This window comes from Alligator mississippiensis, chromosome 2 (assembly GCF_030867095.1).
Source record: "Alligator mississippiensis isolate rAllMis1 chromosome 2, rAllMis1, whole genome shotgun sequence".
In the NCBI taxonomy this organism is placed as follows: domain Eukaryota; kingdom Metazoa; phylum Chordata; order Crocodylia; family Alligatoridae; genus Alligator; species Alligator mississippiensis.
Genome location: NC_081825.1, coordinates 83,176,842 through 83,201,374, shown reverse-complemented (window position 1 = coordinate 83,201,374; position 24,533 = coordinate 83,176,842). Strand labels below are relative to the sequence as shown.

General features: G+C 39.3%; 1 protein-coding gene across 9 annotated transcripts in view; it reads right to left on the bottom strand.

Moving 5' to 3' along the window:
• NEK1 (NIMA related kinase 1) overlaps positions 1–24,533 on the bottom strand; it is an 89,608-nt gene that overhangs the window by 25,885 nt on the left and 39,190 nt on the right. For 6 of the 9 annotated variants that reach the window (XM_019481401.2, XM_019481405.2, XM_014594103.3 and 3 more), the window contains 8 exons: positions 24,352–24,530; positions 24,139–24,270; positions 20,136–20,238; positions 13,001–13,084; positions 12,403–12,486; positions 8,878–8,955; positions 6,834–6,929; positions 4,362–4,535 (listed from right to left, as the gene is read on the bottom strand). In XM_019481401.2, coding sequence (XP_019336946.1) covers positions 4,362–4,535; positions 6,834–6,929; positions 8,878–8,955; positions 12,403–12,486; positions 13,001–13,084; positions 20,136–20,238; positions 24,139–24,270; positions 24,352–24,530 — 930 coding nt within the window. The remainder of the gene's footprint in view (positions 1–4,361; positions 4,536–6,833; positions 6,930–8,877; positions 8,956–12,402; positions 12,487–13,000; positions 13,085–20,135; positions 20,239–24,138; positions 24,271–24,351; positions 24,531–24,533) is intronic. The other 3 variants (XM_019481406.2, XM_019481407.2, XM_019481409.2) reach the window with 3 other exon arrangements.

Sequence of the window (24,533 nt, the reverse complement as noted above, 5' to 3'; positions counted from 1 at the left end):
GGGGTAAATCTAAGAATGTCACTGGAAATGAAAGGAGGAAATAGAGAACAACGAGCTTTAAGTAACCAGAAGAATAACGGAAACAGCAGTTTCTTGATATTCAAGCACAAACAAATCAACAGCATCAGAAGATTTACCCATCATCAAAAAGAAAGATGGAAGGGACCGCAGGAGGTGATTTAGTTCAGTGTTAAAGACAGGATAATCTGTGTGTAAATCGTCCCATTCAGGTGTTTGTCTAGCCTGCTCTTCGAGATCTTTAAGGATGGAGATCCCACAACCTCTCTAGATAACCTGTTCCAATTCTTAATCACCCTCTTAGTGAGAAAGTTCTTCCTAATATTAAACCTAAATTCTCCTGCAATTTGAGACCATTGCTCTTAACCCTGCTCTTTGTGACTGGAGCATCTCCATTGTCTATAGAACCACTCTTCAGGTATTTGAAGACTTATCAAATGCCCTCTCAGTCTTCTCTTCTCCAGACTAAATAATCCAAGTTCTTTCAGGCTTTCCTCATAAATCACGTTTACCAGCCCTCTAATAATTTTTGTTAATCTCTGTTGAACTCCCTTCAATCTGTCCACATCCTTGTTGAAGTGTAGGCCCCAAACTGGACACAGTACACTCCAGGTGAGGCCTTGTCAGTGCTGACTAGAGTGGAAGAATCATTTCCTCATTTGCAAGTGATATTCCTACTATTGCCCCCCACTTTTTTCCCCCCAAAGAAAAGCAGACTTGCCTCAAATCCATCTTAACGTGCAGGTATTTTTCTGCAGTACTATACCCTAGCCAGTCATTCCTCAGTCTGTATTTGTGCATGTGACGGTTCCCTCCAAAGTGTAGGACTTTGCATTTGTCCTTGCTTAATTTTATTCATTTGATTTTTGGACCATTTATCCAGTTTATCAAAGTCATTCTGGATCCCAACTCGTCCCCTTGTAGAATGGCTGCAACTCCACCAAGCTTGGTGTCATCATGCAAGATCACCAATGACACTAAACTTTGGGGCAGAGCGTCTACACCTGGGGATAAGCTGATGACCCAGGCTGACTTGGATAGGCTTAGAAAGTGGGCGGATATAAACTTGATGATGTTCAATACCAAAAAATGCAAGGTACTCCACCTTGGGGGGAAAAAAAAAATCCACAGCATGTTTATAGGCTCAACAGCACTATGCTTGCTAGCATCACAGCTGAAAGAAATTTAGGAGTCATGACTGACCACAAGATGAACATGAGCCACCAACATGATGTGTCAGCTCATAAAGTGAACAAAACTCTGGCTTGCATCCATAGAAATTCACTTGCTTCAAGTAAATCTGAGGATGTCACCCTCCCGCTGTACTTGGCCTTGGTGAAGCCGCAGCTGGATGACTGCATTCAATTCTGGGCTCCACAATTCAAGGATGTGGAGAAGTTTGAGAGTCCAGAGAACCACGCATATGATCAGCAGGAGAACAGGCCTTATGATGAGAAGCTGAGAGCCATGGGACTCTTCAGCCTGGAAAAGTACAGGCTCAGGGGGGACCTGGTGGTAGCCTATAAGTACATAACGGGTGTGCATCAGGGCCTTGGGGAATGTCTGTTCACCAGAGCACCCCAAGGGGTGACAAGGACCAGTGGTCACAAACTCCTCCAAAACCGTTTTAGGCTGGACATAAGGAAAAATTTCTTTATTGTTCGAGCCCCCAAGACCTGGAATAGACTCCCTCCAGAGGTGGTACAGGAGCCTATTCTGGACTCTTAAGAAACGTTTGGGCACTTATCTTGCTGGGATCCTTTGACCCTAGCTGACTTCCTCCCCTGAGGCAGGGGGCTGGACTTGATGATCTGTCAAGGTCCTTTCAGCCCTAGTGTCTATTAAATCTGTGAAGATGAGGAAAGGTGGAGCCACAATTATGCCAAAAAAAGGCAAATATTCATTTTGTGGCACTGTACAGACCCTGCCAATAGTTATTTCCTAGTTGTGTCTGCACATACATTTAGGTGAAGGCAGGATTGAAATCACTCTTGTATTTCACACCCCTAATATTTAAATTTAATTTTCTAGATTTAAAAATACTATTTCCAGGGACTATTTGACTTGGCATAAATCTTCATTTGGAATGTAATTTTGCTTAAGAAAATATTTGAAACAAATTATTTTTTTAAAATTTCCTTGAAATATTTCAGATTTTAAATCAGGTCCCTACAGCAAATGAAATAAATACTTGAAAAAAGAGAAGATAGTGCATGAAATACCTACATATAGCTCAGGGATGGGACAGCTTTAAAAAAAACCAAACCAACCATCCCATGAAAGTTGTTCCCTTTTGCCATAATTTGAAGACAAGGAGCTGCCAAGCCTGCCTTCTCTGATCCACCAGTTTCACTCAAAACATATAGACACCCAACACATTTCACTCCAAGGAGCAAAACTGAGGTGTAGATGCAAAGTTATGCAATTAGGGGTAATGAAAGGACATAGCTGTGAAAAATTATATACATTCTTAAGAAGAGTGCATCCAACATGGACCGGAGAGATTCTAGGATTTTTAATCCAAGTTTTTCAGTTCTATTACTCAGAAGTACTTATAAGTACATAAACACTTGAAAGATCTAGTCTGTGCAACCATTAGGAAAAGCAACTAATGAGTAAATTAGCTGCCACTGATATGAAAGAAAAAGTTCTTCAATTTGTACACCACTGAAAAGCATGATTTACTAGAATACAAGAAGGTGAGCAGGTCATTAGATAATACAGCTCGGTATAAAGATATTTTTCAGAACTTAAGGTAATGATTTTAACTAGATGGTATTAACTACTGCTAATTAATAATATTTTGATCAGTGATTGGAGTACCCAGCATTAATGTATGAAGGTATTTGATCCTACATGCTTAGAGTTGAAAGAGGTTGAAGGAAATAAGCAACTGAAACACTTTTTCTGACGAAAAATGAGTTGTGTCAAGAGCTGTTAATAAGCATGACAAAGATTTGGCGTTATCACAAAAACAGAAATAAAATCAGGTTTTTTTCATATTTTTCAAGATCAAATGTACTATAGCATAAGACTAATCTACTGAAGGGGAACAACACAACACTGATTAATTTGCTGGCCTTGCAAATAGGACATTTTTTGGCACCATGAGAGTCACTGAAATGTATCCACAGTGATAATTTACGTATATGTTTCAGGCCTTCCAGCAGCTATTCAACATCATTTTAATTCAGGAAGAATATATGTTCATCTTCAACGTCACAAATCAGCAAAGATGATACCATGGGAACTGAAAAAAGGTATAGATTTGGAACTTGCAAAAACATTACAGTTTTCAATGAAGCATAAATAGAATAATTCAAAGAAATGATTGAAGGCCATTATCTTGCACAGACTTTTGTAAAAAGTTTGAATTGAAAGATTCACTACTAGATGCTGATGGTAAAGAAACCAGAGCAAAAAGTCACAGCAAGATTTAAAAGTGCAACTAATATTCATGCAAGATAATTTGCTGCACATAAGGGGGGAAAAATATATTCCTATAAAAACAGTTACATTATGTGCCTGAAAAACCCCCCTACAGAAAACTGTGTTCAAATAAATTCAGATATTACTGTAAATTCCAATTTTGTAAATACTTCTTCATATGCTTAACTTCTGCTACTACAAGCAGTCTCATTTAATATCAGCTTGAACTGTTTGCAGTGTTAGAGTCAAAGGTATAACCACTTGCAGGATTAAATATCCCAAAAACAGAATGATGTGTTTGCACCATTTCCAAAAACACATACAATAGCAAGAACATCCCATGCAGTCATCCTCAGAAATATTTAGTATACTATTCAAAAACTCATTAAGAAGTAGTAACATGAAATATGTCCCTATAGTTAAAAAATCTGTAAATTCAACTCACAGTACTTCAACATTTAAAAGAACTTTCCCTTGCATGTCTACAGAAGCAATTCTTCTGTCCTACTCAGCACTGATGAGGCTTGATTACTGCTGTCCAAGTTTGCACACCATATGTCAAGGAAGATGTGGTCAAATTAGAAAATTTCTGCTCACCAGAGAAAATGTGATATAAGAGAAGGCTGGAAGATCTAAGATTATGTCCATGTTTGAAAGTTTTTAAGAGCAGGTTTGACAAACACTTGGATAAAATAGTTTAGACAGCAATGATCTCCCTTCAGTAGGGGGTTGGACTAGATGACCTGTTGAGATCTCTCCCAGCCCCTTTTTTCCCCTGAGGTATCCAGTTCTTATTAAAAACATGTTTCAAAATACCAAAAGTTCTTGAATTAATACATATTCTTCAAATCTCCTAAATTGGTAGATTTGTCTCCTGTTTCTTCATTGATTTTAAATGTTGGTGGAGTACCTACCGCACCCACTTCCTTCAATGCAGAAGTCATGGAGATGATGGGTGAACCGGGCTTAAATGGAGGCTGTGGTTTGACAGAAGGTACTCCAGGTTCATGCTGACCAGGCACAGGACTAGCTCCTGCTGCTGCCACATGGAAAGGCATATTAGGATTCTTTACCCCTTTGGCTGCCAACTGTGGAAAAACAGAACAAAACCATGCTACAGTAATACAAACCAACAAGTGAAATACATCAGTCCTGTTACATTCATAAGCTTTCTTATATTTGTGTGGTTACCAGTTTAAAGAAATCCTTGTACTAGTAGGTACATTATGAATTATGTTTTCAAAGAAGTAATCTTAAATGACAAACAGTTTTCCTTGGAAGGCTGGTTTTGAGAGAACAACACATGGTAGTATCAAAATGATGTCATAGCTGTTATGGTCAAGGATGCATCTCTCATTTATTAGCAACCTGATAATTGCTTATATGTTATTTTTGTTTACATACACACGCCTTTGTTTTATCTGCTAACCAGCTCTGCTACATCTGCCTTTTTTTCCCCCCCTCAGAAACATGAGGAACGGCACAGTGGTACCCAGAAACTCATCTATGTCCCTACCCAAACATGCATGCGATCCAATAAAAGACATCACCCACAAAAAAATTGTTCTCTTGCATTTTGAAAGATCAACACCTTACATTAAGAACTCAGCTCATGTAAGATACTACCTGTGCATAGTACTTATATAGTACCACATGAGACAAGTGAACCAGGGGTGCCCAACCTGTGGCCCATGTGCCACAAGTGTCACACAGTTGCTGTGCGTGGCACATGAGCCCTGGGCACCCAGTGAACAGGAGTCATTAGAATAGAGACAGGGAGTCAAGCGGCCAGTAGACCAGAGGAGGGGCAGGACAATGCTGCAGTAAGTGGTGTCAAGTGTCACTACCACGAGACAGGTTTACCCTTCCCTGGCCCTCAGGGAATTCAAGGGATCCTCATTCACTATAGAAAACTGTAGCTGTTGCAGGACCAGGGAAGGGTTACCTGGCTCTTGGTAATGACAGCTCCTCTTAGAGCAATGTCCTGCCCCTGCTCTGCGTGTCTGGAGACTCGAGTCCCCCTGCCTACAGTCCAAACATTTGGACACAAACCCTTATCAGGTATACACTGGGCAGCAGGGGTTAAAGCAGCACTTGTGGGGGACAGAACTTAATTTGTGGCATACCTGGCAAGAAGGTTAGTCACCTCTGATCTAATTTAACCAACCTAAGAAGAGATTACTACAATAGAAGAAATAAAGGTTCTGCATGTAAACCTAAACTGTGGTCACATAATTAAAAGAAAGTAAGAGACATAGGGAAAGCTTGCTGAACTGATGTGAAGACAGCTATACCCATGGACTGTAGAAAATGTCATAGCAACAGCAAAATAAGCCAATGAGCTAGTGATTTACAGTAAAATCCACTGACAAAATAGGTGATGTCAGAAGATAAGTGCTCAACATGATCTCAATTTTTGATATTTAAAAAAAATAACTTCAGCAATCCCTTTAAAAGGAAGAGTATTAAAGATTCTATGCATAGAGGCTTTAAAATCTTGGAAGAGGAGAAGCAAAATGACATATCTGAAAGTGTATCTACTTAATGATAGGGAAACACAAGACAGTAATTATTATTGGTACCTTCCCACCCTTGAATTCTTACCCAAGATCTTTCTATTAGCATCCACATGTGAAAAGGAACAGGGATCTTAAGTATCATTTTATGTACACCTGCTTTTGTAAATCACATGCTTTCAATATTTAAATTTTTTTTAAATACAGAATGGCAGTGCCACAAAGTGAAACAAAGTAGCACCATAGCCTGGCAAATATTGACAGCAATAATAATTTACATAAATTCTAGTTAGTCCTGTAGTTTATTGCAACAATGGAAACTAGCTGAAATGCATCCTTCTAATCATTACTTGTTTATTCATTAAATAATTTATGAGTTGAGCACAAACTTATCAAATGACAAGCTGATAAGTACCACAAAAAGGGACAAGTAATTTTACACATGATTTCATCCTAATTAAAAGGATTGTCAGCTGTATGCTATTTCCTATTTACTGGCCTCATAATACCTTCCTTTTAGAGCAGCAATATTATGTATTTGACTTTGCACTCCAAAGAGTTTATGAGCAAAAGAAACAGTTATGCACATTTCAGTAAGTTAGAGACCATCACCAAATACTTCAAGGTTAAATCAATGATTTTTCAGGTTTGATGTATACTTTAAACTCAGGCCAAAATGTTCATGCCTGGGTGACTGATGTCAATCTTCTAAATAAGAGTAGCCTGACTCTCCCAGAGTCTCATTTTTGCTACAGTAAACTAGACTTGAAAGTCTTTTTAATGTTTTAGACACTGCATTCTTTGGCTGAGAGATGAAAAGTCAAGTAGTGATCATTCCACATAAAACTATGCTATAAAACATCTTCTTACATGTTCTTCCCAAGCTCTCTTCTCTCTTTCATATGCTTCTTTTCTCTTTCGCTCTAGCTGTTCTTTCAGAACTGCAGCTCTTGCATTCGCTTGGGCCTACAAACAAGAAACCAGCAGACTTTAAACTAGCATTACAACCAATAGCTTTCCAACTTCATTCCATGGACCACTTCAAAAAAAAAAAAGAAAAGAAGAAACTCTCACAGACTGCCTTGCTTCCTAAAATCCAAAACCTACATTCTTTAAATTCTCAAAAAGAGCTGTTTTGCACATCATGAGAAAGGGTTTTTCAGACCACAGGAGAGCCATGACCGGATGTGATAACTAATGTCACGCTTGAAATAGGAAACATCAGAAAGAAAACAAATCAATGGCTTATTCTGTCCTAAAGTCATTTTCCTGGGTGATACTAAAGGAATTCGAAATTTAATTGTGCATTTCATCCAAACAAAATACAAATAAAAAAATTATTGAACTAATGCAGTGTTAGGACAAAAGATTCAACCCCACACACACATAAAATGACGTTTGTGCTTTGTAGAAAACATCATCAAAATACATAAGTTAGGCAATTAGAGGGTTTCTGTAAATAATATATACACACATATATACACACACACACATATATATATATATATATATATATATATATATATATATATATATATATATATATATATGAGGTACCAAATCAGTTGCATTAAGAAATATAAAAACCCTGTCTGTCTCTGTCTGTGTGTATAGATCCCACTGATACACAATCACCTGATATATATACACGTGTGTTTATTAACAGATTCATCTTATAACCAAATTTAACATTTAAACATATGCACACAAGCACACATTTAAATGCTAAATTTGTTAGTTGATAAACTGAATCTGCTAATAAGCACACAAAAACATTTTCTCTTCTTTAAGTAAACTTAATTAAGCATAACCTACTAATGTTTGTTTTTACAATGTATTTCTTTCTATCAACTGAAATGGCCAGTTGTACCTTGTGCAAACATGTGCAATGCAGTTACATTGTTGCTTCACATGCTGCTGTTGCAACAGAATTCAGAACACTCTATAGGTTGTGTGTCTATATACCATTGAAGAACACAGATCTAGAAACTTTCTTTATTAGAGAAGCATAACTTTGAAATTAAGGCATAAATCAGCATTTAAAACATTTTAACCAGTGTTTGCCAGGTCTGACAAAACACAGTGAAAACATTGCAATATTTTGCAGGTGCTCTTTCCCTGCCCTTACTTAGTTAATATAAAACTAACAAAAATAAATGAAGTAGTCATGGTGCACTCTTTCTCCTTTCTTTCCCACATCAACTCCAATCCATCTTGCTTATAACAAATTGTCTTCCGGGCCAAGACAAACATGAGAGAAGAGTCAGTCAAAATGAATTTCATTTTAAACATATCATAACATGACCAAAATGGGTTTTAGTATTTAAGTGATAGATAACTTTAACAGCTTTGACACTACAATATAATATAAAGCGTTTATGGCTCCATCTTCTGCAAACAGCATCAAACAATGTCTGTATTGAAAGAATGAATTTGAATGATTCATTTCAGCTGAGATTAGTGAGTCTGAGAACTATTCATTGTGCATATTTGTAGGAAATACATATTTTGATACAGGAAAATATGTACCAATATTTAGTGTATTATCTATATTTACTTATGGAAGTATCAAAAACATTACAATGAAACAACTACTGCAGATAGAAAATGACTAATTTTAAAATAAGGCCACTATGTGCCTTTAGCCCAGTAAGTTGTACAGACATTTGCTCTCACAGAACAAACTCTCCCGGGATTGATTTATCCCTATATATTCCCAGGTTATTTTTTTCTTGGAGTGGCCATTTTTTGTTTTGGGAGAAAAAGCAGGAACATCTCTACACACATGGTTTCTCTTGAAAGCAGTGACTGTCCCAGGAGAAACTGAATGCCTCTTCATGGCCCAAATCAGTTCAGATAAGAGAATATGAAATACATGTTTTTTAAATAATTTACTGTAATGTTTTTCAATTACCTTCAGTGCTTCAATTTTCTTGAGTCTCAATTCTGCTTCTTCACTTGCTTCTTGTCCATCAGAACTGCCAGAATCATTCTACAAAATAAGAGTTCCTTGAAGAATGAGCAAACCAATGTTGGCTGACAGGTTCATCAGATGAAGGCCAGAAAGAATTATCGTCTTTCTGGTTGAACTAAAGAGCATCTTAACTTTATTTGTTTGTATAATCACCAAACAACTTCAAGGTAAACAGACTATTCCAACTTTTCTCTGAGCCTAATCTGCATCTAAAGTGAACTGTTCCAAATGGGATTTTACCATACCTTCAACTCTCTTATGAAATATGAGCTTTCATTTATACCCAGGAAAAAACTTTTACAATTTTTTCTCCAAAGCCAGATGAAGGGTTTGTGCCTCAAACCTTGCAATTAAAGAATTTTTTTGGCAAAAATCTAGTTGGTCTAATAAAAAATATCACCTCTACCACGAGTCCTGATAACTGATAGATCCTGATAACTTGTAGGATTTAGAATTTGTCCCAAAGAGCCCTAAAAATAAATCACTCGTTTTCTCCTTCAAGTGCCCTCAGCACACTCATGCCTGAGACAAATGGGCAAGTGCTAGACCAATAAAAAAAGTGAGAGAAGGAGCCCTAAAGAGACTAAAAGACTTTTCTGATAAAATGGACATCAGGTCTGTAGAGGTTAGATCCACAAAGCAATGTTCTATAAGAGTATGAACAGTGTCCCATTCAACAAGTATCACAGAAATATGGAAATCTGTAACACCAAAGGCATAGAAACCTACACATCAAGCTTCTGAAGTTGCCTGTAATAGAATGGTTCCTTACTGACTGAGAAAGAGGGATGACAATCAAACTAAAGGCCTCTTTAACTGAGACTTTAACCCATCCTTATGACCTTTGGAAAAATGTAGCTGTCTTTTTATTTTTAGCAAAGGAAACAGATTGGAAGAACATCTGAACAGTAAAGCAAAGCTGTCTTGTTTCTTGCACTCAGAGTAAGAAATACAGACACCCTGAGGGAAAGTGTTACTCTCCAAGGTAGGCAAGGCACCTCATATCCACATTTAGTGCTAGTGACCAGAGGCACAGTGTTTAGAGCCTGGGTTCTTAATCTCTGGTTCCACCATCTGGAGAGCCTGGTGAAAACGTGGTGGGGCTACTCATGGCAGTAGCTCCTATAAAAAACCACAATGTTGCACCTCTAGAGTCAGGTGAGTATAGGGTGTCTCAAAACCCTAACCCCCACTGCATTGTGAGGACGCCTTGGTTAGACAAAGACTAAAAATCATCACCATGACAAAAATGTGCCCTCACTGAGGCAACAGGGAGTCAGCAGCAGTTCTTATCTGTTGCTCTCTGGCAAAAGCTACAACCATCAAGACACAGAACATCTGTTTGGCCTTTGGATTCTGTCTCAATGATCTAAAAGAGGGGATGGGTAGGTCTTGGGCAGCCTCCACTACTTCTTACTCTTGCCTAGGTGTACACATTGAAGGTCTCGGTGTGATGGTTGCAGGACCCTGTATAGGCAAATGCATCAGGTACCTGACTAGACCTTTTATATGTGCACCACAATCCAGAGCAGCATTTCCCAAGCTTTTGGTTCCAGCAGTGGTGGCACACTGACCAGGCCTCTCCCATCCCATGATGAACCAGACAAATGCAGAGCAGTGGGGGGGGGGGGGGGGGGCAGCAGCAGAGGGGGGCGAACATGGCACACAGATGGCTGGATCCATGACCCCACTCTATCTGTCTGTCAATGGCAGCAGCAGGTGGGGAGGCATGGCTCTAGCCAGCAGAGGGCGTGGCTTTAGCCCAAAGTTATGCGGCACACCAGTGCGCCACTGCACACTGGTTGGGAAATGCTGATCCAGAGGATTAATGGTTGCCTATTGGAGATAAGCAGTAAGATAAAAGGGTTTAGAGCACCAAGTGCTTCCTGATCTTCCCTTTCCTGATCTGTTATTACTGCCAGATGAAAGGAAGCAAGGGTTGTCCTACACACTCTTACAGCATTGCCTATGGTATATTTAGTAAAAAGGAGGATAAGAATAGGAAGGAGAAGTAAGATTGTGCTGACAGGTGTTGCTTATTAAGGTTCTATTATGCGAGTTACAACTGGCTAGCACCTTCCAGAATCTGGTATGACCACTCAAGACAGCAGATCTAAATGAAGGAAGTATCCTAATGCATGTTCCCCAGAGATGAGATTAACAAATATAAAAGGTAGGATTGAAAGCTCAAACTGCACAACCTCAGCTTTGCATTGGCAGTTTCTTTTATAATACAATTCTTTTCCATGGATTTTTCCAGAGTTATATATATTTTAAAGGAATAAGCCCCCAGTTCCAAACAGACAACAGCCAGCAAAAGCAAAAAGGTGCACATCACTACTGGTAGTTTTTATACTTATATAATTAACACTTTCCAATCAGAAAAACATATGCACCAGCACTATCTCAATAGAATATAAATCTTTAATAGAACAAAGACACCTCTTGAAAGTCCCCAGAGACTGGGCTGCAAACATTTAATGTAAGAAAGTTCTGCTCCAGCCCTCAATTAAAATCAGTTTAAAAAAATCAATTACCACTTTTATCTATTGATGACACTTTTAAAGACTTATAGTGTAAAAGAACACGATATAAAAACTACAAATATACCGAGGAAGACAGTGAAGTACTGATAATTTAGTGGGGGAAAGTTTGTTAGTTCAGAATTCATGCTATTAATTAAGATTAAGGTCACACTGCACTAGGTGCAAAGCCAAAGGCCACTCAAATGAATTCTGAGAAAAGGGGGTTTCAGAACAAGTTAACTTAACTTAAAAAACTTTGAAGAAGTTGATTTTAATTTTGAAAATCCTCCCCTCCACCACACATATACACAGTTTTTTTTTTAAACTCAAAAGTTATTTATACTCAATATGAATTATATAAAGCAGGGGCTGGCAACTCCTGGCACACATGCCAGAGCTGCAGCTGCCCAGAGCCTGGGCCAACTATGGCAGGCAGCCAGGAGGCTGCAAATAGCTGCAATAGGCTCCGGAGCCTTGGCCAGGTTCCACGGTGGTGGTGGTTGTGCATACACTATGAGGCACATGGCCAGGAAGGGGCCAAGCTGCAGGATATGCATGAGTGGGCAACATGGAGCTGGAGGTACTGGGCATCCGCAAGAAATGCAAATTTAGCTGTTTTGTGCTGCTTTAGCAATTGCAATTTAAAAGGGTTTTTTTGGTCGTCTAGGACCTTTTTTTTTTTTCCTCTCTCTCATTTTCACGTTTCTATTTTTCTAAAACAGGAAAGTTTTTGTACTCACTCCGCTCAAGTGCTAAATTTATTTTTGTTTATATCTTATGAAAAAGAAATGATTATCTATAGAGGCTGAACATAGGAAATGCACCCTAACAGTATTTTATAAGCTATTATATATCTACCAGAAGAATTTTTAATTAGCCATATCAGGGAACATCTTTCACTGACAACTCCTGAAAGCCTTGGTGTTATTTTTCAACCAACCTTTTCTCCACGAAGTTTTGCTTTAATTTGTTGACGTTCATTGAAGTTTTGAAGCCTAATCTGCCTTAATCTTGCCAAATACTCCTAGAAAACAAAGGAAGCAAGTCTCAAATTAGAAGGATACCAGCATATTACATGTACAAAAAAAAAAATTAATCAAAAAATGGAATAAAGGAAAAATACTGCTAACTTATTATTTATTTCTAAAAGAAATTCTATATTTTTTTCTTTAATAGAATTAAAAACACGAAATTTAGGTTCCTTAATACTAAATTACCATAACGTTGGTAGAATTAAGGGAACTAGTAGATATATGCAATATAATGGGGTTAGGGTAGGGGAGTGGTAATTTTTTTTTTGATGGTGTACATTCTGTTTAACAAGCAAATGTAAATTAATATTTTGAGATAAAACTCTTTTGGTAGGTATTTTGTACAATTATTAAATACTAAAATCTAGGATTGGATCCAATATTCCTGGGGAATCTATGAAGCCCTTTTTCGAGTTTTACATACAAACCATGCAGGAAAACAAGGAAGAGTCAAAGTCAAGTGATGCTATTTGTGTGATGAAGGTGGCAAACATGCGGCAAGCATACCTCTTCCTCCTTGTTTCTGGATTTCCTTCCTCTTGCAGAATTGGACCTGCCTCCATAGATAGCTGCCACGTTTTGTAGTGTACCCTGTTCACCATTTAATGTATCAAATTTAAGAATGGCTGTGGCTATAACATTTTCTATCTTATCCAATAACAACTGGATTAAAGTTCTTATATGAAACATGAATGACTTGCAGCTCTTACAAACTTCACTGACAAACCTTTTGTTTACAAGAAATGTTTTACAGTAATATTTAAAACAGTTGAGTAATCAAAGAGAAAGCTCAAGAACATTCTAATAAAGATTTTTCTCATTCAAACTGAACTTCTTTTGGTCTCCCAGTGAATCTAGTCTTTCGTATTTTGGACTGCAAATTCTGGGTGACTGAGTACTTTTTTTTTTTTTTGATTTAACGTATAATTGTAGCACATAGTTGGCGTTCCAATTAATGCCAATGCATTTTTTTACAAGTTTAGAATACATAATTATTTTAACTCTTATAAACATAAAATATTAGATGCTAATATTTCAATGAGTATTTGTTAAACTATTAACAAACTGCTCTAAAATACTCATCACAGCATGAATGTATTACATTGATGTACACTGCAAAGTGAACGCTAAAACCATGTTTTGCTGTCCTGCACATCAAAATGTTTTCATGCAAAATGAATATTAAAAATAACAAACACTTCTTGATTTAGTTTACTAAAGCACTGACTCCAATTAAAATGTTTGTTTTCATATTTGCAAACACAATGATAGAAAAAAAGGATAACAAAATTTGCTTTTTACACTGATTCTACTAGAATTACCAAAAGCTAAATCAAATACATTGTGATGCTTTAAATTAGAAAGGAGTCAAAATTGTGTAAAAGAAGCCAGATGTTTTGAAGTGTAAATATGACCAATATTATAGTTAAATGGCCTGGCTGGCATAGACATATCTCCAATGAATACCACTTCAACTTCAAGTTTGGAGAACTTAACAATCTTGTTTATAAGTTAAATTACTAGATCTTCAACAGATCAAGACCCAGCATAGTAATCCTTTATTTAGACAGTGCCAAAGTTGGACAAGTTTTGAGAGAAGGTGTTTAAGAACAGTTGAATTAAAAAAACCCCAGTAATTAAAATCATGAAAGTTTATAAAAATATTAAGGCTCAACCTCATTCTCCCGCTACCAAAATATATACACTATTAAAAACTAATGTTTGTCAAAGTTACTTTGACTTCTACAACTTAAAAAGAAAAATTATAATTCTTATTGGAAAGGGCAGACAATTTATTGTATAGTGTTCCATTTTTCTAAACAAAAATTTAAAATAAAATGGAAGCATCTGTATGTTCTGGAGTGGGACATTAGTAGACAGAATCAAACATGGCCCCTTGGAATCTAGAAGATTAAGAAGAGTGAATAGAAAATTCAGTAAAAAGAAACATTTTAGTTTAAATAAAATATGGTTTAAATGTAACACTTTTTTTTAAAAGAATGTAAATTAAGATGGTGAATAATGTGCATTAAGGCCTACACTTATTGCACACAAGTATTTTAAATAAAAATTAATACTTAACAGTGTATTTTTGCTGAAATTAAAAAAAGTCAAATCACAGAACTAGTAGAACTGAGTAAGGAACAAGAACTTGTTGAAGAGCTAAAAGCAGCTTTTGACAAAAGCAGCCTCTTCTGCAAGGGCAGAGAATACTTCCTTTATTTCACAGATGTCAAAGATATAGCCCGCAGGCCAAATTTGGCCAGTGGAACATTAGCACTTAACACCTGGTGCTGCCTGTGGGTCTTGGAGTTGACCCACAGGCAGCATTGTGGGGTGCACTGGATGGCCTCTGCTCACCATGTGCAGCACCTCCTCCAGCTCACGTCCTGGAGAGAGAGTGGCTGCTACGTGTGACATGGCCCTGAAGTGGCCAGAGCAGGACTGTGCTGCACAGGGCACCCACTCCATGATGTGCTAGACCCAGAATCCAGGGCTAGTCCGTGGGTCCAATCCAGTTGAAAACTGAAAAAATTAAGAAAGAATGCTACCTTCTCCTAATCTATGAACAAAGCTAGATGTAAAAAAGTTTCAATGTACTAGTTCAAAAAATCATGAAGGACCTGGTAGCCAGGAACAATTACTTATAATTTCCTCATAATAGGTATTTCATTTGTTTAATAAATCAGCTTTAAATGACAAAAACGTTTAGAGTATTTTTATCTGCGTGGCACATTTTAAGGTAGTTTTATTTATTCATTCATTTTGAATACTGCTTTTGTGCAATAATTAAATATTGATCTTCATGCAAAATGAACCTTGACACAAATAACTGGTGGAAAACACAGATGAATTACCATTTTTCTAATAAAATACATGTAAAAACTAAGAATCCAGTTACATGTATAAAGCATGAAACTGTTCGATAAGTGCATGAATATGATGTATGCCCTGGATCACAAGAAAAGAAATCAAATTTAAATGTAAGGGCTAATTTATCACTCTTAATGGTTACTGACAAATCATAATTCACCTCTCTAAGAGAGAGGAAAAAAAAGTAGCATAATATAAAACAAGATTAAAAATTGATGATTGAAACCAAGGTTTCCTGCTTTCTAATTTAAATAACTTTTACACCGTTAATCTATCTCATGTATACATTTTCATTAGTTGAGCTAAATAACCCAGATCTATTACTTCAAGGTCAGTAATCAACTTGTAAATCTGTAAGGTCCAGCCATAAGTGCCAAAGAGAACTCCACACACTGAGTTAGATGTACCCACTGACAGAAATTTAGAGGTCTAAGCTGCAGAGGCTCAACCATTTCGAATTCCCATATACATCAACTTGCAATGTAATTTTCCCTGGGTAATACTTGACTGAAGGGATTGGGTCTAAAATCTGAGTGGGCAACTATTTTGGCCAGAAGGCCACTTAAGAAGTTTAAGTGAGCTGTCACAGGCCAAGTCTGCAGCACCCCTCCACCGCCAAAAAGACCTCCCTAGGTGGCCCCCAGATGAGGTTAGGCAGCTGGAATGGGGCTGTGGCTGAGTGGGGAGCTGCATCTGGAAGTGGGATGGGCAGGCAGGACCAGGGCTGGGATTATAATTGCAGGGTGTTAATAGTATGGGGATAGAGCCTGGGGCAGAGCTGCAACCTGTGGCAGGGTCAGGAGCAGCAGCTGGAAAGAGCCACCACTGGGGCTGCCAGGAAATCCGGGGCAGTGGGATGACCCAGGCTGCCAGCTACACCTGGGTTGGGTAGGGCCAAGGGACCTGCTGTAGGCCAGACAAAATACCTTGGTGGGCAGGATCTGGCCTGTGGGCTGTATTTTACCCTCCCTGGGTCTAAAAGATGTTAGATACAGGCTCTAGCAGATTTAGGGAGTTATACACATAAATGATTACAACACTATAATATGTTGGGGATAAGGAGATGACTTGTCGTTTAGGAGTATGAATCAGCTGCTCCGTTATAACTTCAGTCTATCTACTCTTATCCCAAGGTAAGCAACAACTTAACCATGAATAAAATGGAGATAAACTTTCCACTAAATGAAAGCATGTGTGTTAGCAAAGCAATCTCCTATTCCAAGAGATTTTGTTTGAAAGATGGCAACTTACATTTTAAGATATATGCACTGAATAAAGCCTGTCAGGATTCTTAGATGCTTGAATGTGAGGGTGCACATTTTTCACATATGATTACTGGAAGTGAAATTAGCCCTACAGAAAAAGGTGGTCACTCCACAGTGCTCTCTAAGTAAATACACCCAAGTAATAGGGTCCAGTTTCAACACTCTTGTCAACCTGACAACTATAACCAATTCCAGCACACCCAAGAGTCAATATTATTCATAGAGTCCTAGAGTCAGAAGGGACCTCAGTGGGCCATCTAGTCTGACCCACTGCCCCTGGCAGGCAAGGAAACACCAACCCTGGGGTCATGTGATCCCAGCCAGGTGCCTGTCCAGTCTCTTCTTGAAGACCCCCAAGGATAGGGCGAGCACCACCTCCCTTGGGAGCCCATTCCAGATTCTGGCAACCCTGACCATGAAGAATTTTCTCCTAATGTCCAGCCTAAACCTTCTCTCTAGTAGCTTATGGCCATTGTTGCTTGTCATTCCAGGGGGTGCCCTGGTGAACAGATCGTCCCTACTTCATGTTGCTTTCCCCTTATGAATTTGTACACTCCCCTCACAGCCTTCTCTTGGAGAAGCTGAAGAGGTTAAGGTCCCTTAGCCTTTCCCTGTAGGGCAGGGGTGGGCAAAATGCAGCCCGCAGGCTGGATGCGGCCCACTAGGCCATTCTACCCGGCCCTCGGAGCCCCTAAAAATTTAGAAAATTAATATTTATCTGCCCCTGGCTGCCTGTCATGCAGAACCTCGATGGCTTGCCAAACCTCAGTAAGCGGCCCTCTGCCTGAAATAACTGCCTGCCCCTGTTGTAGGGCCTTCCCTGCAGGCCTCTAACCAGGCGAGTGGCTCTTCTTTGGACCCTCTCCAGATTGTCCGCATCCCACTTGAACTGCAGTGTCCAGAACTGGATACAGTACTCCAGCTGCAGTCTGACCAGTGCCGCATAGAAAGGGAGAATCACCTCCCTGGACCTGTCTGTGAAGCACCTACAGATGCACAACAAGGCATGATTGGCTCTACCAACTGCCTCATCACATTGGCGACTCATGTTCATCCTGGAGTCAACAGTGACTCCAAGATCTTCTTCTGCCTCAGTGGAGCTGAGAAGGTTGCCCCCTAGCCTGTAAATATGACGGCAGTTCTTCCTCCCTAGATGCAGCACCTTGCACTTGTCCTTATTGAATTGCATCCTGTTGCTCTCTGCCCACTTCCCCAGCCTGTCTAGGTCGGCCTGGATCTGGTTCCTCCTCTCCAGAGTGTTAGCTGCATCCCGTCATTTTGTGTCATCTGTGAATTTGGACAGGACACTTCCCACCCCCTCATCCAGATCAGTGACTTGGACGAGGGAGTCAAATGTACTCTGTCCAAGTTTGCAGATGACACAAAGCTATGGGGAGAAGTGGACATGCCGGAGGGCAGGGAACAGCTGCAGGCAGACCTGGATAGGTTGGGCAAGTGGGCAGAAAACAACAGGATGCAGTTCAAGAAGGAGAAATGCAAAGTGCTGCACCTAGGGAGGAAAAATGTCCAGCACACCTACAGCCTAGGGAATGACCTGCTGGGTGGCACGGAGGTGGAAAGGGATCTTGGAGTCCTAGTGGACTCCAAGATGAACATGAGCCGGCAGTGTGACGAAGCCATCAAAAAAGCCAATGGCACTTTATCGTGCATCAGCAGAGGCATGACGAATAGGTCCAAGGAGGTGATAATTCCCCTCTACCGGGCGCTGGTCAGACCGCAGTTGGAGTACTGCGTGCAATTCTGCGCGCCACACTTCAAGAAGGATGCGGATAACCTGGAGAGGGTCCAGAGAAGGGCAACTCGTATGATCAAGGGCCTGCAGACCAAGCCCTACAAGGAGAGACTAGAGAAACTGGACCTTTTCAGCCTCCGCAAGAGAAGGTTGAGAGGCGACCTTGTCGCTGCCTATAAGTTCATCACTGGGGCACAGAAGGGAATTGGTGAGTATTTATTCACCAAGGCGCCCCCGGGGGTTACAAGAAACAATGGCCACAAGCTAGCAGAGAGCAGATTTAGACTGGACATTAGGAAGAACTTCTTCACAGTTCGAGTGGCCAAGGTCTGGAATGGGCTCCCAAGGGAGGTGGTGCTCTCCCCTACCCTGGGGGTCTTCAAGAGGAGGTTAGATGAGTATCTAGCTGGGGTCATCTAGACCCAGTACTCTTTCTTGCTTATGCAGGGGGTCGGACTCGATGATCTATTGAGGTCCCTTCCGACCCTAACATCTATGAATCACTGATGAAGATGTTGAACAGCACCAGCCCCAGAACTGAGCCCTGAGGGACTATACTGCCCACATCTTTCCAGGCTGACACTGACCCATCCACTACCACCCTCTGAGTGTGACCCTTGAGCCAATTTGCTACCCAGTCTACTGTGGAATCATCTGTGTATTGTTGTAACTGGATCACCTGGTTAAGGGTGTTTTTGTGGTATGGATGAATCTTAAGGAAAACAACAAAGCAGTTCAACTGAACAATTAAAATCCTATGTATTCTAATGTAATAAAAGCCTTAGTCTGTCTATCTGTAACGCTTTATTCGCACTTTGATTGGTTGTCTTGACAGCCAATCACAATGCTGATTGAAACGAGTGTTCCAAGAGTGTTCCGGGCAGGAAGCAGTGGCAGCGCACTGCCGTGACAGTGGGGATGGAGCAGGGTGGGGAATGAGGCCAGCGCTTCTGGCGTGACACCCCCCCCCGCTCCCTGGAGGCAGCATGGGGTGCTGGCCAAGGGGGATGGGAGGGCAAGCCCCCCTCTTCCCCCGACTCCTTCCTGGGAAGTGGTGACAGCGCAGGGTGGTAGCACTCTGTCTGTACACGCCTCCCCCCCTCCCCCCCATCATTCCTGACAAGCAATTGGCTAGTATAAAAATTATTTCATTAAAATTTACTATGGTGAAAGGGCTTCCTAATAATATTAAATGTATAATTAATAGGATAGTTGGACAGGAAAAAAAGGTGTATACTTTCAACCTTCAAGGAAGATTTAAAAACCAAAACAAAATGCAAAACTGGGAAAAAAAAACCCAAAACTTTGACAATTTTAACTCTGACAATGAGAGTTAAAACATGTTTAGAGCATAGCCAGTACAATTTTATCAGTGTTTTGTAAAGTATGGAAGTGTAGGATGAGGTACAGTAATTTGACAAACATCATAACTGCAAGCTAGTGAACAACACATAGGGAGCTCTTATGATTAAATAGGTAAAGATCAATGGACATACTTCTCAATTTGGTTTTAAAATTTATAACTTCAGCATCCATTAACATGCAGCCTTTTTATTAGATTATCATAAAAAGAAAATACCTTTAAAATTTTTTCATGTTACCAATACAACTGAATCAAAGGAAGTTAAAAATAAAAACCACATTTTTCTCACTTTGTCATAGTCTATTAATATTAAAATAAGTATAGCTAGTGTATGCTTAAAAAAAAAAGTTTACAATTGTAAAAGAAATACGAAGAAAAATTCCATACCATGTGTCCTTCAGCACGAGCTTTGTTTTGCATAGCTTCCCTCTTTCGTTGCCAGAATTCCTCAACTTGTTTTGCTCTTTCTGCAGCTACCCATCCTTTTTGCCTGAGTAATTGCAACATATAGCAAGTTGAAAGTTTCAGAATGAGACATTCAAAATAAGTGTACTAACACAAGAACTAGCACACAAAGAAAGGCAAGACTTAGGACTGTTCAGCCTGGAGAAGACTCAGAGGGGATTTGGTGGCAGCGTATAAGTATATCAGGGGCATACATCAGGGCTTGGGGGAGCATCTATTCACCAAGGTCCCCCCAGGAAATACAAGAAATCATGGGCATAAACTGATTGAAGATTGCTTTAGGCTAGACATAAGGAAAAACTTCTTTACAAGTCAAGTGCCAATGGTTTGGAACAGACTTCCCCCAAAGGTGGTACAGTCATCTACCCTGGCAAGCTGCAAAAAAAAGTCAGCTAATACTGGTTTTGCAATTAAACTAATTACTTGAACAACTGTCCTTTTCAATCAAGGACAATTAAAACCTTTAATGTTTTCCCTTCATATATGGTCATTTTGACTTCTACTGGAGGAACCAGAAGGGCCTTGGACAGGATGAGGCTAGTATGAGCCATTGCATTACCACTTATGGAATTAGGACTACAGGTGAGAAGTCATAAGAGTTTCTTCCAACCATGGGATGAGGCAGGCATCACACAGTGACCTTAAGATGAGCTCTATGCTGAAGCAAGAAAGCCAGCACTTCCTGTTCATGCCTGAATAAAAAAAGTTTCATCTCGGAATGCTACAGTTTAAAAAAAAAAAGGACCTCTGTACTGTAGTACACGGAGATGTATCTATTAAGGCTGTTTACTGTGATATTTTAAAACTTGAAAGATGTGCAGAAACAGCAGCTGCTCTGGAAACAAACACACCAGTCCTGTAGACTGACCACTTTCCAACACTAGAGAGAATTTGTGCCTTCTTGTTAGTAGCGGTGTTGCATAGGCCATGTGACCCAAGATAGCTAGTTGAAGTCAGGCTGGCCTCCACCAACATGGATTCCAAGAGGAAATGGAATTGATCGTGAAGAAAGTAAGCTCTGTGCAATAGAATCCAGAGTGGCCTCTATATATTCCACCCTCTAAACTCTGAACCGGTTAATTTTCTGGGGTTTCACCTTTAGACGCAAGACACCAAATGCACATAGTATGGCGTGGAGGTTTTGTCACCTGTTTAAAGGAATCAACCTTTAGCAGCCAGTTCTTTGGGATTATGCTCCTTCATTACTGCAAGGGCCTTGGCTCACAGGTTCATTAGGAGGCCAAGAAACAGAATCCTATATTGGTAATGTTCCTGGCCTACCACAAAGTAAAAGTAGAGTATATTCTGTAGTAAGGCATAATAGTGTAAAAATACAGGTCCACAAGATTGACAAATATGAACTTAATCCCCTATTACTAGCCAGAGAATTTTGTCAGCTATACTACGATGATAAACTTGAACTAACAAACAAAAGAGTTAAAATTCAATTTGAGGTGTCACCTTGATTTTCTGGTTCTAAAAAGAAAAGAACTACTATAAAAAGCTCTTCATCTGCATTGCAAAAGAACTTCTTTTATAGCCCCTAACAGTAGGAGAGATAGCTTCCTATCATAAGAACACATTGAGAAGGGTCTGTGAAAAGGGACAGGGAAAGGGGAGTTGGAAGTAAACACCACCAGGCTTTAGTGGCTCCTACAGGGAGCTATAACTGTGTTTAAAACCCAGGCTTCTGTCAGACAAACAGTTCAAGTGGTCAAAGGGTAAAGAAAGGAAAGAGAGTTATAGAGAGTGGAATGCATCTCTCAGTGTCCCAAAGATTTTGCCCATTTTTTAAGTTGTAAATACCCGGGGAGGGAGGTGTGCGTGTGTGTGCGTGTGCGTGCGGAGGGAGGGAGGGAGGGAGGGAGGGAGGGAGGGAGGTGTGTGTGTGTGTGTGTGTGTGTGTGTACGTACACACACAAATTTACTTTGGGCCTGAAATATTCTAGTCCAAGAGTTATTTTTAAAGAATGCTGAAAAATATCATTTTTAGTATTTGTATCACTAAATGTAGCAGTACAACAAGAAAGTTTACAACTGATTTCTGAACTTCTTATAGTTATTTTAAGTTAATACAAAAAAGGTCCACAGTTAGAACCAAGTTTCTTATTCAAACCAAAACATTCCCTCTCCAAATGTACTGTTCACCTTGAATGCAAATACCACTACAGGAAGAAGCTCTTATGCTTTTAGAAAACTCCTGAACACTTCACACATTCTTTTGTATTAAGGGAAGATATTAGGGTTTAAGTCTAAAGATGATCCAATTTATAAACATACACATGTGAATAAATCAAGATCTGTAGATCACAATCAACTAAAATGGATCATAAGCAAAGTTAGTATTTAGGTTTTCTAGTCTCTAGACTAGAAAAATAAGTTTGATTTTAAAACCATATCAAACATTTTTAAAATGATAGTTTTTAAACACGACAAGGCTTAATACCTTTTAAAAACTTAATAGTAATGTAACCCTGTCCAGCTATTTAAAAAACTATAATTAAAATATGTTATATATGTATTTGTTGTGATTAAAAATAAAGACAGGACTAGGAGCAGAATGAGAGTAGGTTGGAAAACTAAATCTACCAAATCTGGTAATACACAAAATAGGACTACCTAGCCTCACATTTATTGGGTACAGGAGGAAGTTTTTAAAACTATGCTAAAATGGCCCATGTTACTATGCATCAAACCACATGTTCTAGCACAAACAATATATAAAAGTGTAACGCAAGCCAATTCCAATAAAATATTATACTGGTGTAAATTTTAGAACTAAGGAGCCAGAAAGCAAGTGCAAGTTATATTTTCTCTCTTAAACACATGCATTATGACAGTTTGAATTATTTGATCACATGCCATTTTTTCCCTAATACAATAAAGGAAGGCCAGAGGGCTTTCTTCCTCCTCCTACTACTTCCACAGGGCTTTGGCGGGGGCCAGTGGGTGAAAAAACAATTCTGGATGGTTCTTCCCTAATTTAAACTAAAAGAAGTATATAACCCTGTTTACACTGACAAAGAAAGTTAGGTTAGTTAATTATGTTCACGTACTTTTTACTTAACAAGTAAGTTACCATTTGCTGGTTTAGAAATAACCTGAGGTAGTACCAGAATTTCTGAGAAAAACATGGTTGCAATCTCCTACTCAGCTTGAAGTTAAGAATTTGCTTTTAAAATGCTTGTGATTGACACAGAAAACACCACCCACTTCTGACAAACACATTTTTGCAGTGTTACCTGGGTCTTCCCATCTCTGGTCACTAATATTAGAACTATGCTTTCAATCTCAGATTGATCCCAAAAAGCCATCTCCTGAGAACACATCTTAGTCAGAGTAACTCAAGAAACCATTACAGAAGTAGGGTAAGCGTGTTTTATAGTTATACTTCAACAGTAGTGAATCGAGGAAGCAATTAGGGTAAGGCAAACAGTGAAAAGAAGGAAGAAGGATGGATCTGGGCAACAGGTACAGAAAACTGAACTATGAAAAAGAAGAGGTTTGTGACTTAATCCAGGCTGTCACTGAATCAGTAGATTACATTTAGGATCTTTAAAATTCTGTCTCTAAAATTCAGTTACTAGTAATTGCTTACAAACATTAAACCGAGTCCACAAAACCAAGTAACCTTTTAAGTAGGTAGATTTGATACTGACTTTATCCATATAACACTAATAACAATGGTATGCTCTCCTCAGAGATGACAAAATGCAAAAAACACGTTTTCCACCTTCAGTGGGAACTAAGACACCAATGGGTTCCAAAAGGATTATGTAGTCTGTGAGGGCCCCACACATGTACACACAGAACAGTCTCAATAGATAAAAAATGGTCTTGAAAAGTGTCAATAGGTATTAAAACTAAAGACACAGGACAAAGATCTAACACGAAGGGACAGATTAATGGATTATCACACTCCAACCTGTTTGCGTTGGCTTGTTTAGACACCTCCTTCAATCTTTTCATTTTTTTTCTAACTGCATCAGTATCAGGTAAATGGTGATGACCTGCAGGCCCCTTAGGAACTCCTGGATGTATTCCAGGTGAAACTTCTCTGCAGATAAATATGTACAGTAACTTTCATTACTTTCATCTAAAACAGAGCATATGCAATTCTAATGGAAGGCACTCATACCTTTCAATAGGTTCTTGACTTTGTATTTCTGCTCTCCATTTGGTATCTTGCTCCTCAGCAACTTGAAGGTTTTCTTTTTGCTGTTGCATCTGGTCAAATATAGCATGGTAGTGTTCATACGGTCCTCGAGTAGGCACCGGTGTAGGACCAACGCCCCCTCCACCACCAAAAAAAGGGGCCTG